This window comes from Colletotrichum chrysophilum, assembly GCF_026319265.1.
Source record: "Colletotrichum chrysophilum strain AFK26 chromosome Unknown scaffold_165, whole genome shotgun sequence".
In the NCBI taxonomy this organism is placed as follows: Eukaryota; Fungi; Ascomycota; class Sordariomycetes; order Glomerellales; family Glomerellaceae; genus Colletotrichum; species Colletotrichum chrysophilum.
The window spans coordinates 60,017-75,322 of NW_026517452.1; the positions used below are offsets into that span (position 1 = coordinate 60,017).

General features: G+C 52.6%; 5 protein-coding genes across 5 annotated transcripts; 2 read left to right on the forward strand and 3 right to left on the reverse strand.

Moving 5' to 3' along the window:
* Positions 1-3,232: 3,232 nt before the first annotated feature.
* On the reverse strand, positions 3,233-4,753 carry COL26b_012167 (uncharacterized protein; the record flags this gene model as incomplete). The annotated part of the gene is made up of 4 exons (XM_053184815.1): positions 3,233-3,412; positions 3,470-3,784; positions 3,846-4,637; positions 4,691-4,753. 4 exons carry the CDS (start codon positions 4,751-4,753, stop codon positions 3,233-3,235), a joined length of 1,350 nt encoding a protein of 449 aa, XP_053031246.1.
* Positions 4,754-5,272: 519 nt separating this feature from the next.
* COL26b_012168 (putative secondary metabolism biosynthetic enzyme) lies at positions 5,273-6,417 on the forward strand (the record flags this gene model as incomplete). The annotated part of the gene is made up of 2 exons (XM_053184816.1): positions 5,273-5,832; positions 6,075-6,417. 2 exons carry the CDS (start codon positions 5,273-5,275, stop codon positions 6,415-6,417), a joined length of 903 nt encoding a protein of 300 aa, XP_053031247.1.
* Positions 6,418-6,684: 267 nt separating this feature from the next.
* Positions 6,685-7,590, reverse strand: COL26b_012169 (uncharacterized protein; the record flags this gene model as incomplete). Its single annotated transcript, XM_053184817.1, has 4 exons — positions 6,685-6,873; positions 6,902-7,213; positions 7,270-7,388; positions 7,452-7,590. 4 exons carry the CDS (start codon positions 7,588-7,590, stop codon positions 6,685-6,687), a joined length of 759 nt encoding a protein of 252 aa, XP_053031248.1.
* Positions 7,591-11,312: 3,722 nt separating this feature from the next.
* COL26b_012170 (uncharacterized protein) lies at positions 11,313-12,724 on the reverse strand (the record flags this gene model as incomplete). The annotated part of the gene is made up of 4 exons (XM_053184818.1): positions 11,313-11,449; positions 11,608-11,822; positions 11,905-12,246; positions 12,300-12,724. The coding sequence occupies 4 exons, from the start codon at positions 12,722-12,724 to the stop codon at positions 11,313-11,315; spliced, it is 1,119 nt and encodes a 372-aa protein (XP_053031249.1).
* A 1,909-nt stretch (positions 12,725-14,633) lies between these two features.
* COL26b_012171 (uncharacterized protein) lies at positions 14,634-15,266 on the forward strand (the record flags this gene model as incomplete). The annotated part of the gene is made up of 1 exon (XM_053184819.1): positions 14,634-15,266. One exon carries the CDS (start codon positions 14,634-14,636, stop codon positions 15,264-15,266), a length of 633 nt encoding a protein of 210 aa, XP_053031250.1.
* Positions 15,267-15,306: the final 40 nt, after the last annotated feature.

A 15,306-nucleotide genomic window follows, 5' to 3' on the forward strand; every position in this document is an offset into this window, starting at 1 on the left:
ACGTTGAACCGGTCATGCCCCGCCTTTTGTCCACCAGCCCCTATTGGAGGACCCCGTGACTCGACATTCATCGATGGTCCCCTGGATCTAGCCATCTCCGGCATGGTCTCAAAGTCCAGATTATGCCCTTCCAACTCCTCTGTGAAGCTACGGTTAAGTTCCGTTGTCAGAGTAGTAGAGTCATCCTTCTGATTCTCGGCAAACGGACTGATCAGCTGCCTGACGTATCGGTCCATTTCGCCAAGTCGCCCAGGATGTCGAAGTCCGGCCTCCGTCGTCTCGTCTTCCGTAGTAATTCGTGCTATCCCACCGTGATAATCTCTCGGGCTGATTCGACCCAATTCCAATTGATTCGAAAAGTCCCTTGACGTACTCTCAACCTTGACCTCGCGCGTAACGTAAATAAAGTTGTTCCATGTCTTGGTGACGACGGGCCAAAAAGCTGGGATTGACGCCAACGCCAGTGACAATCGATTCTCGGTTTCTCCCAATAGTATGATCGTCGGGAATGATTTTGTTGGATCGGGCTCTCGGTCTGATGTTGACCTGTTGGCAACGATGCGTCCTCCTGCTATGACATTGATTCTAGTTGCCACATTAGTACCCAAGCCCCAATGAACACCTGTAACAGCACGTAGTCGGATTCTTCGCATGCGCTTACAATGCCCCGATGAACAATAACCCCATCAGCCCTAGTTTTGTCCGTCGAATAGTATCGTCGCTAAACAAGAGAGGGATAGGCAGGACAAGAATGATAAAGTCCAAAGCCATATTCGTCGCATTAGATGACACGACTACGTTGTAAACTTCCATCGAGTTGGTGGAGCCGTATCCGTAACAGTTCGATTCTGAGCCTAGGCGATAGAACTGCTGGACTGGGAAGCATGGGAACCATGCCATGAAGGAGAAAGCGAAGCCCCAGATCGAGACGATGATAATCAGCACCGTTGTTGCAACTCTAAGATTTCGCATGCGGTCTTTGAACAATCGGAGGTACTGTAATAGAATCGACAGTTTAACCAGAGCGTTTGAGGTGGAAAATGACGCGTTGGACATGTAAAATAACTGCTCCAAGTGTGAGCCTAAGTCGTTCTATTGCGCCTGCATGGGAACCAATGGGCACCGCTCACGAGAAAGAACATCTCTCTGTCGCTGTCGGGGACTTCTCTAAAAGGATGTCCTAGGCCGTAGTTTGTTCCTACTTCTCTGTTAGTCTTGAGTACTGCTGAAGGGCACAAACATCGCATCAAATACCCAGAGCAAGTCCTATCGCGCTGGCTGAACCGGCAAGCTGTGTGGTAGTCAGCACCCATGATTGCCATGATAGAATAGAAGTAGTACTAATGCTAGCAAGACGACGGCATCATCCCAACCAGGTGCTCGTACGATCCGCACTCTCACAAATATTCTTAGGCCGACGCAAAACCAAGCCACAACCTATGAACAATTGTCAGCAGCAAGTCGCAACGACATATTTTGCGGAGATTTATACCAAGCCAGACGCAATGACGCCTACGATTGTGCTTTTGCGATTTTCCAACGGCAAACCCTCGTCGGTGTAATGAGAGGGAAATTCGCCAGCACGGGTGAGGTTCCCGTACATCGTCGTGAAAGGGAAAACCCGACGACGACTACACTGGACTCACGACCACAACAAGCAACCGCAGGGGATTCGTCCATTGTCGCATGGCAGAATTTCTATCATGAAATGGATGGGAAGTTGTCGAGTGAACATACCCCCCAAGAATCCAGGGGGGGCATTGCGCACGTGATTCGCAGCTTCTTTTGACTGTTTCATCCTCGTCAGGAATTCGTACTTTCATTCGATGTGTAAACAACTACCGGGCGCACACTTCCGCATGCCAATGACTCGGTTCCATTACATTGTGACAAATTCACCAGCTCATCCACGCGACTCAAAAGCTTATTTTGTCGTTAATACACCACGAACATTGGTCTGTCGTTCTAAGGTAGCAAACCTACGACACGTGGCGCGGGGGACATAACCCAATTTAGGGATTGGAAAATGCGTATCAGTGGTTAAGAAATCGTTCGGGAACCTCGTGGGAGCGGGATGCCGATGAGCAGACTTTGGTATGAGCGGGATTAGTCCGAACGGGATCTGCACCGGAGACACCTTCCGATTACTTCGGTGCGGAGCGACTTCGCAACTCCGCACCGGGCATGTATACCCCTGATAACAGGCATTTTTAAGAGCATTTGTTCCCAGAAGAAGGCTGAACGGATTAATGCCTCCTTGGAGATCATTGGATTGAGGGATTCCTAGCTCAAGTAGAGTCGGGGAATAGCCATGAAGAATCCGACGGCGTCGGGGCCGTCGGATACCGCCCCTCACTTCGTAGGAACAGGTTTGCCTGACTTTGACTTTGAACCAAAGTCTATTTGGTCTACCATTTCCTCTCATTGGGAAGTATTCAAGCCTGTGATCGCATGTCAGAGGCGAACGCACCCCTCTCAGACACTAATTCCCCCTCCACAGAAACACTTGGTACGCCCCTCCCCCCCTGCCTCCTAAGGTTGGTCTTTGGATTGGTTTCTCACGGTACTTTTGTGGATGCCGATTCCTTCCTAATTACTGCGTACTCTATATCTACTCCACGCCTGTGATTGAAGGGCTGAGTCAAGACACATCAGATAATAACCCGCAAGAAAGTTCAGACAGAAGCGTATAGGCCAGTGGGGGCGGGTGAACGGACGAGCTTCTCTCGTTGTAGACACCAACTCGTCTGTGGTCTACTTTTGTTTTGTTCCCTACTCCATGTCATCTACTCTAGAGAAATATTCCCACCGGATGCAGGGTACGCAGACACCTCTGTTACTCGTCTGTTGTCTCATCAGCATGAAGGCGCGCGGACCAGTTCAGTCCAGTCAGCTTGCCTCGGGTTTCGAATGAGGCTAACTCCGGATGACATAGGGTTAATTGCATGGGGCGTTTCTCGCAAAAGTGAGGCTGTCACGAATGCATGCTATCCAGTCTGTCAACCTATGAAGATGCACCAGAACCCGAATACTTCGGCTTCAAGTACATATACAGCCCGCCCTTCTCCCACATGAGATACGACCGTTGCTTGTCCATCCAACCTCGGCTCTGCTGCGTAACCTCAACATCGAAATTCCACAAAACACGTGCCAGGATGAAACGCATCTCAGCGTTAGCGAGGCTAACCGTTCAGTCAGCAAGCGTCCCGCACTCGAAAAGGTTGGGCGATACTCACTTCAACCCAATACAGTTGCGAGGACCGTACGAGAACGGGTGGAACCCTTCTCGCCGGTCGGTGGAGAACTCGGAAGTCTTGCTGTCGGCGAGCCATCGCTCGGGGATGAACTCGTCGGCACGCTTGAAATTGGCTTCGCTGCGGTACATGACGCGATGCGGGATGCCCACAATTGTCTACGATAGTTATCAGCAGGAAGCCTTACCTCAGATTTACACATTGTGCCAACTCACGTTTCCCGGAATAAAGTCCCCAAGAATCCAGTTTCCCTCGGGAGGCGTCGTCCGCCACAATGCATTCGGACCGGGAGGGTGGTACCGGAACGTCTCGTCGATGACGGCAGCCAGGTAACGTAGCTGCATGGCGCTTCGCATGTTAATCTCATCTTCGCTCTTGAATGTGTCTTGCAGTTCCTTCATGAGCTTGGCCTTGACCTCCGGGTATGACGCCAGCATGTACATGATTCCTGAGAGGGCGCTTGCCGTCGTCTCCGCACCTGCGAGGGTTAAGGTGACAGCGTTACTGTAGATCTCTTCCTGTGACATTTTCTATCAAATAATTAGCACGTCTACAGAAGGATAGGGTTGTCGAAGGGGGGCCCAGTCATACCAAGCCATCTTTTTGAGTGAGCATGACCTGCACCAGATCAGGCCTCTCCACATTCAGCGCAAGCCTCCGATCGACCGTCTCCCTCAAGACTTTACGGTGCTGCGCGTACTCCCTCACCAACTTGATCGTCGCCAACACAGGGGCAAAGAAAAAGAAGAACGGGATACGCGTGCACAGCAGAATAATGTATGTCAACTTGATGTTGCTCAGCACAAACGAGATCCAAGGGTGCATCATCGACTCCCGCAGACATCCAAACGGCTCGCCAAACGACAAGTCGCCCGTGACGTCGAACAGGCAGTACACGAACCACTGCCACAGATCGATCGCGGCCTTGCCGTCCTCAGCCCGTTCTTTCAGGCGCAGGATCAACAGGTCGACGTATCCCGCGATGGCCGGCTCCTGCTCCAACATGGCGTTGGTGGTGAAGCCATTGCTCAGGATCTTGCGCATGCGCCCGTGGTCGCCTGTCGCGGCGCCGAGGATGTCGTTGGCATCTTTGCTGAGGTACCACGACGGCTTCTGGTTCTCCTTGCGCTTGCCAGCGCGGTAGCGGCCGTAGACGTCGTCCCACGCCTCGGGGATCGCGTAGGAGAGCTCGTTGGGCCCGACGCGGACGATGGGGCCGTACTTTGTGTGGATGTCCATCAGGCTGTTGTGCATGTTGCCGGCCATGAAGGAAAAGCCCCATGGGAGGACGGAAGCTGCCCATAGTTTCGGGCCTGGGTATTTGCGGAGAGGGTGGAAGTAGACATTGTAGATGGGTCGGAGTACCACGAGGTAGACGAAGGTCTGCCTCATGTGTCAGCTCTTTCTTCTACGTTCGCCGTGGCAGGATAGCTCACTAGTCCGGCGATGACAGCGCCTAGTATGGGCCATGAAAGCCCGAGTGTGACTTCAGCCAGCATTCTTGCGGCTTCTCGTCGCAGTCCCGTCCCCAGGAGAGTTCAGATGAGAGCAAAGTTGAGGTTCAACAGTGACAGAAACTTTGCCGAATGATGACCTGCATGAAGGTTCAAGCCGATCCAGTGTGCTGGGAGGGAGCAACTTCCAGAAAATGGCAGTAAATGTGGTCTGCTAGCCACAACACCAGTCTTTGCAACACACGCCAGAAGCCAAGTAGTCCATCCGAACCTTAAGGTTCAGGCATCGCATTCTTCAGATACCCGTCTCCGGCTACTGCGTGGGACGATGTCCGGCCCCGAGTCGCAAGCCGCCATTCGGAGGCGGGGTTCGGTGCCGGTTTCCTAATTCGGAAACCACTGGGAGTCTGAGGAGCAGGGATCTGTCGCCTTGCTCGATGTTACAACGTTCTTTATCGTTCGAGATTGATTCCGGCCACTAGGTTATATGGCTAGACGGGCATTCTGGCAATTTGAATCCGAAGCCTAGAACTCACCCATAACGCAAACGTCCTCCGCAGCAAGATGGCACTACCAAAGACCCAGACTGCAGTAATCCAGTCGCAAGCAGCATCCAGAGAATCCGGTCTCCGTCTAGCCGTCAGCACCTCCAAGCCCATCCCAGAACTACCAACGCCATACCATGTTCTCATCCGCGTCCTCGCCGTGGGCCTCAATCCCACAGACTACAAGATGGTCACCCACTTCTTCATGGAAGGCAACACAGTAGGGTGCGACTTTAGCGGGATCGTCGAAGTCGCAGGCTCATCGTCCATCGTGCCCTCCGGTGTCCGGGTCTGCGGCGCTGACTTCCCTTACCGCCCTGACAACTCTTCAAACGGTGCCTTTGCGCAATACGTTGTCGCGGATTCGCGGCATACGATCAGAGTGCCGGACGGGTGGAGCGATACGCAGGCGGCGGCATTAGGGTCTATCGGATGGTGTACGGCATGTCTGGCCATCTCAGACCCAGAGGCACTGAATCTGAAGGGACTGCCGTCGCGTCCCGCAGAGAAGCCGAGTCCTGTGTTGGTTTACGGCGGTGCTACGGCGACGGGCATCATGGCTATACAAATGCTGAAGCAGTAGGTTAAGATCAGTCCCTTGCAGATAGGCAGAAACTCACCTCAGACAGATCGGGCTATGCACCAATCGCTGTTTGTTCCGATAAATCAGCACCACTCGTCAAGAAGTACGGTGCCATCGGCACAGCTTCGTACACCTCGCAAGACTGTGCCAAATCAATCCAGCCCCTTGCTGGTGGGATGCCAATTAAGCACGCACTTGATTGCATCACGGATGCCGAGTCTGCCGCTATTTGTTACAGCGTGCTGGCCAGGGTCGGAGCGAGATACGCATGCCTTGAAGATTGCCCCAAGCAATGGCGAACAAGGCGCGCTGTCAAGTCGAAGGCAGTCATGGGGTTTGAGGCACTTGGGTACGACGTTGACTTGGGCCATCCGACATACTCGCGGAAGGCGAACTTTGAACTCCACGATGTTGCTGCGCGGTGGGCTGGAGAAGTGCAGTCGTTGTTGGAAAGCAAACAGCTGGAGACGCAGCCCATCAAAGAGGTGAGTGGTGGTTTCGAGGGGGTCATCAAAGCGCTTGAAATGTTGCAAAGTGGCGAAGTCAAGGGCGAGAAGCTCGTGGTCCAAGTATCAAGTTAGAACACCGCATGAAGAAACCCTGTCTATCATCGTGCGTCAGAATCGCCTATCACTAGCATGGGGAGTGCATTTCTCTAAACTTGGAGCTATTATGACTACCTGTGCCAACGTGTCCACGTTTGCACATCAAAAAAGGCTCTGCGTCTCCTGACGAGCGGGGACATTATCGAAAGACATACTGCGGTAAACATCCCACCAATATTATATGCTCACGTCCTGACATCCATGCATGACCCCTCAAGGGTGGGAATCCTGCGAGCCGGTCTCCTAAGAGTCGAGGATCTCGTCCATCCTCTTCTCGACCTCTTTCATCTCCTTGGCGATCTCGTCCTTCTTCTTGATGATTTCGTCCATCTCCTTGGTGATCTCGGTCTTTTTCTTGGTGATCTCCGTAGCCTCGCAGACAGTGGCATCGTCTTTCTTCTCGAAGGAGTCAGTGATCATGGCGAGCTCTTCCTTCCTGCTTCTTGATGATCTCCGTAACCTCGGGAACAGTGGCATCGTCTTTCTTCTCGGAGGCGTCAGCTATCTTAGCAGTAGAAGGGTCCGACTTGGCAGAAACAACTTCATCCTGATGGGGAGTAGCAGCCTCCTTCTTCTCAGAGACGCCAGAGTCCTTGGCAGGGGCATCCTCCTTCTCGTTGGTCGAGGCATTCTGATCGGCCTTGACGGCGGTCTCCTTCCTGCCTTCGATGGAAGCGTCCTCGCGTTGATGAGCAGCTTCGTTCTTGTCCGCGATGGACTGGAAAGTAGCAGCGGCCGAGCCGGCGGGAGGGCGATGGCCAAGAAGGCGAGCCTGTTGGAGCCAACGTCAGCAGGTCCCAAACGACAAGTTCGGGGATGCAAACATACTTCAGCAGTCTGGAGCTCCTTGGCATCGTCTTTCGTGATGTCCGACTCGGGCTTGCTCTTGAGATCGGCTTCCATCTTCAGGAATGTCTGCTGCTTGTCGTGCATGCTTTGAGCAGTGGCTGGGATTAGACGTCAGCAAAGAACTAGAAAAGGCAATTAGCAACAAAAGGGAGGCATCTTACCAGCAAGACCGTTCTTGACGGTGTGGTCATTGCCGGTCAAGGCCTTCTCGGCCTTGTCGATGTCGGCAACCTCCTTGGCCGTGATGATGTGACCGTTCTCGGCGAGGTTCTTGATGGTTTCCTTGTCGGTGGCAGCCATTGTGTGCAATTTCTTGGATCTTGGGGTTCGTTTGTGTGGGGTAGTAGGGAAGAAGTGGTGGCAATGAGGCAAGTTTGGTGTTGATTGAGGTTGGGTGATGTTGGAAGTGGGAGGTTTGAGGATGTGGCCGGGGGAGAAGAGGTTGAAATAAATACCCAGAGAAGTCGGCTTCCTATTGCTTCCTTCTTCGTTTGTTCGGTCTTGCACTTTCTGCATTGAAGCTTTCATTACGGGAAGGCGCATACTGTCAAAAGGCAGTCGCCGACCCACCTCCTCCTGCTTAAGGTAGAACAAGAAAGCCCGTGTCTGGAGGTTGAAACAAAGCAGGAGCCTCTCCTGGATGAGCAGGCACCTACTCCAGTCTTTCAGCCCGACAGATAGTCAAGTGCAATTCGGGAGGTACGAAACTCCAATGTCATTGCCACCTGCCTTAGACTGGGCGGAAAGCTTGATTCTCACCCCGCCACCTCGCTTCACGCTGCGGAAGCCATCATAGTTCTAAGTATTTACTGATAGTAACAACGAGGAGAAAATGACAGAATATTAGTTCAGTTACCTAATATAGTTCCGATGGATAGGAACGTTCATTTTTGGTCCCGCTTAAAAGCCCCTAGAGCTTGCAAAATCCGACATGTATGCTTCAAGATTGGGAATTGTCTTCCTGTGACTTCCGATGCGAAAAGACTCCGTACCCTCTCCAACGCAGAAACCAGTAATCCTTCTTCACCTTCATAGCTTCTTGTTCCTGCAACGTTATTGCTGGTGCTCCTACAATCGTTCTCGATAATTCCCGCAACACTTGAGATGTACGGCTTTCCATTACCGTAACTGATCCATCGCTGAGATTTGATCGTCTCTTCGCCATCAATCTGTATCCTCAGCTCGTCCTCAGCAGATTGTGCTTCGCCACCTGTCATTGACGCAGGGCACGTCTGATACAAGTTGTAGACCCACAAGCTCAACATGGCCTGGTAACATGCAAAGGCGTGAAAGTCTGCCCTATCCTTCGGCGAAAGCCGGTCCACAGCTCGGAGGATCTGCCCCGAATGCCAGGTCGCACGCCTAGCTTGTTGAGTTCCTGCCCAGCTTCTTAATTGCTCGAACGCCTCGCGAGACGAACAGTAGCTCTCGTTTCCTAGCAGAGCATCCACCATGGGCATGGGTGCAGATGCGCAGAACTCGCTGTATCCGAAGTAGAACGACGCGAGAGCATGGCTTGCGTCCGGCTCTGACTTAAGGATATAGCGAACATCATTGAAAGTCCTCAAGTCCGCTGTTGTGATTTCCCAAGTATCTGGAATGCCACGGGCCCAGTCTGTCCGGCACGCGATGTTAGTAGCAAGGTAACGCGTGCGAGCTTCGACCAAGGTCGGTATCACAGAGCATGAGGCCATCAAGACCGCAAAGTTGAAGTCAAATGACGGTGGCAACCTCTTGAGAACAGAAATATCAGAGAGACACTTTGAGAGACTCAAGCTTTTCTGGTCTTCCGGGCCTCCATTCAAAACCTGACTACATGTCATGCTCCACTTCGCGGCAGATTCTGCGAGCCAGAGCTTGGAGGTATCCGGCAGTGGAACAGTCATGTCGTGGCTGGGTACCGGAGAGGGTGTGTTCCTGAAGGCGCTCCGTTGTATACACTGCAGGTAAAAGCGATGGACAGTTCTAGATCAGGTTAGCCAAATCCAATGACAACCAAATTACAGCAAGGAAATCTGGTTACCTCTTGAAGGATTCTTGATTCGCCCATTCAATCCATAAAAGGTGCAAGTCTTCTTCGTCCCCGTTCACGGATCGCGTGACCGACTTGTAAGATACGCGAAATAATCGTTTGCTATGGCGTAGTATCTAGAGCTTGTTGATTAGCATCAAAAGATCATGAGCATTACATCACCATCAGCTTCTTCGTACCGACGCAAGAATAGCCGAAGTGGCATCAGACATCTCAGTCTTTCGCTGGTCTCCGCTCCAGAGGGCGCATTCACACACCAAGGTCATGGCCTGGATGAATGACAGGCTGCGGGTGATTGCGTTGTCTCGGTCGCCCTGGGACACTGTGAGAAACTTGAGAGCAAAGAGGCTACCGGACCAACTCACGGAATCCATCAGAATCATTCTTACCACATCCATTAACGCAAATCCAAATTCATTTGCCAAAGGATGTGTTGAAAATGCAGCGCCAGCCGATATCATGGCGGCGAGGAGCAGAGGGTCGCATTCAGCGACATTGAAGGTGGGAAGATGAATCATTCCAACAATGTCGTCCCGCTGTCTGGACAGAAATATCTGCAGCATCTCTCCGAGAATTCTTGCTGACGGGAACGAAGTTGCTGCCGCCAGACTGGGGGGAGTTGCGGAATGCTTCTGAACCAGATACACAATCTGGTCTCGTTTCTCCGCGGTCAGATGATGACTTGATGACGACAAATCATGTTCCCTCATCTGACCAACCATAGACGCCTGTTCCGTGACCGATATGAAAAGACTCTCGGTTCTGGAAGAGGCTCCCTGCGCCGGCTTCCAGTTACCCAGCGTGTTGTCGTAGACTTTGCTCGCCTCATCAGAGACCACAATCTGGTCACTAGATTCAACGAGCAACGATTGACGCGCTTCTGTCTGTAGGTTTACCTGTGAACTCGGGGCCAGCATAGGCGCAAGCGAAGACAGCATGGATGAATCGATCCCAAAGACATCGGGCGCTCCAAATGAGGTCAGGAAATCATTGAACAGAAACGAGTCGTCCGCCCATGAGCCCTGCCCGATGTCTAACTCCAAAGCAGCTTTTTCGGCCACGGCAGTCATGGCTGGCGAAACGGTTCTTGAAGGGACGAGAGGGGAGACGTCATCCTGTGCCAGCTCACGCCCATCATCGGCAACGCAAAATGGCCCAGCGCTTCTGATGCACTCAATGCCTTTTCGTAGACACCTCCGGCAACTCCTTTGATCGTCACATCTGACTTTAGATGTTGCGCAAGAATCACATGCCTGTGATGCCCGGGGTGGTCGGCGGGATAGTTGCCTTCTCTTAGCAGACGGGCGGCCATCACCGTCAACCAGGTTCTTCCCAGGCAGGATTCGCTTTCGACCTTCCATCATAAAGACGCTTATTGTTCTTTCTGATATGGTCTTGATCTCTGGCTAGATAGAGCCTGGGTGAGTTGGTTGTTTGTCGTGCTTGAAGACCACCGTTGGGTCTGAGGGGCCATTGGTTGGTGGTTGGTGGTACCAGGTTGCCTTAGCAATAAACCAAACTGAGATATGTATACCGAAACGCAAAACGCGTCCTTCAGGACAAAACAGATAGTCAACTTTCACACTTCTAGGCAGAAAGGGGCTGAATCGGACGGACATGGAAATCCGAAGCTGCGGCCCGCTCCTCGTCGATCACTGGCGATGATGTGGGGAACGGCCCCTCACCAGCGTCTTGTAAGCGGCTTCGCGGACAGCAACCAAGCCCGAGAACACGCTCATGGTTTTGTGGTTTCCACAAGCGTGCTTCTCCGTCTGACACTAGATCGCCATCCTATTAAGGCGGTTTTGGGGTGGTCAAAAGAAATCCAATAATTGGCAGATGCCTTATGCAGGCTTGGTTCCACTATCCATGATTCTAAGCACTAGTGCATACAAGAAGACCTCCTCCTACGCCTGAATTGATACTTGTTGAAAAGCTGACGCCTATCCACCCTGCGTAAAGTGGTGCCTGGTTTTGGATCAAATGTTTTCTACATAGCTGCTCCGCGGCACTCTCTTTCGATGAGTTGCCGATGGGACTCACTTCGAACGTTGATCTTCACCTGGAATGACGGACCATGCTTCGTCACCTTGGGTGACTGCGAGGTGTGGATCGTCGCGCCAGGTACTGGCAGAACGTCGAAACAGTAGACTAGTCGAGCCAATGAGATGTGCAAGTTAGTGATAGCTACGTTATAGCCAACACAAAGTCGTCTCCCTGCATGACAATTAAGATTAAGCCAAGACGGAACGATGGACTTTACCAAGATGAAAATGGCATCTTACCTGCGCCGAATCCGAGATGCCCCTTGGCAGGCTTATCAAGATCTTCGTTGATGAATCGTTCTGGCCAAAACCTCTCCGGCTGCTCGTACTCGTCCGTGGAATTGGCAATCGCCCATTGATTATACGTCACGATCGTTCCCGCTGGGATCTTGTATCCTTCGAATTCGTCGTCTCGCATCAACGCATGCGGGATTCCCGTCTCAGCAATTGTCGGCCTGGCATCGAGATCCGTTAGCGGTGTTATTCATGCATTTCCCACGATCCACATAAGGCGGTTTCCGGGAGCACGAGACTTACTTCCATCGAACACTCTCCTTCACTGCACCCTTGATGATTGGCAGGTTCGGCATGTCCTGGGCGGTCGGCAATCGCTCGGCGTGAGCACCGCATACTTCATCAAGCTGCTTCCGAGCACGCTCAATCCAATCCGGCCACAACGCGGCGGCGGCTACACATTGGTCCAAGGATGCGCGAGTGGTGTCCGTGCCGGCTTCCATGAGGGCGCCTGCCATGAACAGAAACTCGTCCTCGGTGAAGTCGGAATCGTGCTCCTTCTCGAGGAATTCCGTCATGAAGCAGTCCCGCTGCTTGCCCTGTGCTCGCCGTTCGCGAAGTTGATCCAGCTCTCGCTTGTATACCCTGTACGTCGATGAGTGATTGTGGACCAGCGAGTCTGGGTGTGGGAGTCTCACGCGCGAGTACGCTCATACAGGTCGTCCCCATACCACCGCCACGGCTGCAGACTTTTGAACCATGGAATGTTGGCGAGGAAAGGAAAATGGTCGACGATCGCGCGGCCGGGCATGAGATACTCGACAAACTCTTCAGATACAGCAAGAGAGTCGCTCAAGTTCGCATCATCAACGCCGGCTCGGCGTCCGAAAACGACGCTCATGATGACCGAGCCGGAAAAGGCCCCGTGGCTCTTCCACCATTCATCTGGACGTTCGAGGTAGTTGAGGAGCAAAGCCTTGGACTCTAGGTCTTGGAACGGCTCGAAGATGTTGCGCTGTGTAGCATTCAGAATCTGATGCATGACCTTGCGCTCTCGACGCCACAAGTCTCCGTAGGGCATTAGCAGGGTTCGTTTGCCGCGGGACACGAGGTCGTAAGCCATTGGGAGATTCATTCTCGATGAGTATATGGCTGCTCTCTTCTCCAGGAGCTCGTTGACAGTCCTTTTGGAGTTGAGAAATAGCCAGTTCGTCCCTCCGATGTTGATAGTGAACCTAAATGTAGGGTTCATGGTCAGCGGCACCTTCTTGTAAGCGCTTGTTCGACGATATTGACGGCGCAGTAATCACACTTGAGCTTCTTACATTTCGCCATACTTCGTCGCCAGGTCTTGGAAGAATAGGTATGGAAGGTCTCGTGGGATTTGATGGGCGTTTCCAAGTAGAGGTAATCCGGGAACCGGATTAGGCAAACGATATCGCTTCTTGAACTGTATCACCTTCACGAACTTTCGAACCAGCCATGCGAGTAGAAGAATGTAGACGAAGGTCCCAACCGCTTGGCTCGGCAGTATTGTTTTTGGAGAGAGGAGCCTCATTTTTGCGTGGCGTTACCACAAGAAAATGGGCGTAAGGGAGGTTGACAAAAATCGACGATGCAATTTTTAAGAGAGAGAAGCTATTGCGTGACTTGAACAAATTCGTTGCCCGCAGGGCCGGAACTAACTAGTACTTAAGGAGCACAAGCATTTCGCCTCCCGGCATGGAAAGGTAATGATCAATACTCGCCAGTATCATTGTGCAGAAGCTCCCCAACACCCTGAGAATCATCGGGGCATGCCGATGCCTCTTGTCTGTGGATTTTGTGTGGTGCTATGGAAATGGGTTCGTCGACTACAAGACATGAGGTGCCGGTGGATCGGGGAATGTTGACTCCCCGAGATGGAGGTTCGGCATGCCGAGAACCACTGATTGGCTCAGCGGCTGAACCTCTCCGTTGAAAAGCATGACACGTTGAAACGGTTTGACTACATCTATAATCTTGAATTGTGTTCTGGATTGTCCAAAGTTAAGCATTTTGGGAAAGAGGAAGTGGTGCACGCTTCTCTGAGGGCCGTACTAAGTGTGGAGTCGGTTCGGTTTGTGAAAAGACCTCGACCAACACGCTCTATTCTTCTGACGAGTGCCTCGTCTACTTTAATCGCAAATTTGAGGGTCGTCAGTTGAACTAAGGACATGAAGTGATGTCTTAGGTGAAGGTTGGGATCAGCAGGGTGAGCAAGCCTTGAGATTATGTCCTCAGCTTAGATTGCTCATAGTATCAGGCTAGATCATTCATATAACTCATGCAGGTTTGTCTTGCTTACGCACCTCGGACTCGAGCCAAGACTGCATCCACCCTGACCAACCTACCTGTGTAAGCCTCAGCCTCCCAACAAGCCATCCTGTAGATCCTTCCCCCGCTAATGCCAGCGACTAAATTTAGACCCCAATCCTGATCGCATTTCATTTCAGTGCATAGTCTCGCACTGAGCCCCGCACTTAGCCTTAGCTTCCTGTCCCACACGTGCACAACCGGGATCAGCTGCAAGTCGTCGGATTCTCGTGCGGTTCATCTGGAGCTTCTGCGAGGCGGAGTCTAGTAACATCCATGGAAGCCTATGTTTATGCTTATTTGGCTGAAAGGTCGGTTTCCTCTTGAATGCTGCGGAAGCCTTGGCGGGCTTGTCATGGGTCGAGGCTGTTCAAGCGCTGCTGGAAGCTGTCAGTGCTAAGCCTGGGCCCGGAGCTGAGGCCGATCATGAGATTTTGATGCCAACAGAAGCCTTGCGCCAGCCCCGCTGGGTACAGCAGTCCCGGGGCTATCATGAATGTCTCGGCCATTTTCATGTCAATGCCGAGTAGATATAAAGTGGAAGCTGTTTTCCGACACGTATTCACATTTTCCATCACCAGCATCTCATCGTTACACACACTACAGCACCGCCTTGTCCCACGCCAGAGTTTCACCGCATTATATCCTTCTTCAACCCGCCTAGTGCAACCTCCTCCAAGTTTCTTCACCGCTTCAAGATGTCTTCCAAGCTCCTCCTCGCCCTGGCCGGCATCATCTCTCTTGCTGCGTCCCTACCCTCCGCACCTCGCGAATGCTCCCAAACCTCGGTCCCGCCCAGCGCGTCAACCGCGACCCCGGGTTTGATCGCCCATCCCCAACACTTCAACGTCTACCAGTCCGCCAACCAACCCAACCACCACACGGACAACGTCCCTCATCTCGACCTTCACACCAATATTACCCGCCAGGTCGTCGTCTTCACCGGCATCCCGCCGTCAGCCAAGACTTGCTCGCTCGGTTGGCGCCAGGGCCCGATCGAAAACCGCGTCTTCCGCGTCGATGGCAACGGCCTCGTCTCCTCGCGCCAGCTCAAGTCCGAGGGCTTCCCGACGTGGACCACCGGCAGCGACGTGCTGATCAACCCCACGACGATTGCACCGTTCCAGGAGGGCAGCGAGTTCGTCCCGGGAATGGATTTCACCTTCTGGGACCAGCCTGAGTTCTCCGCCCCCGCGACGCACGGCGGCCCGAGTGTCAAGTGCCAGGAGAGGATCGTCGTGGAGCTGGCGGTCAACTTCAATAACGGACAAGATGGGCGGGTGTTTATGCAGGATGATGCCGAGAATGGGTTGTACATTTCGTACTCTTAGGAAATGTTTCGTCGGAAGAGCTGGGCTTAATGGCGTCGTA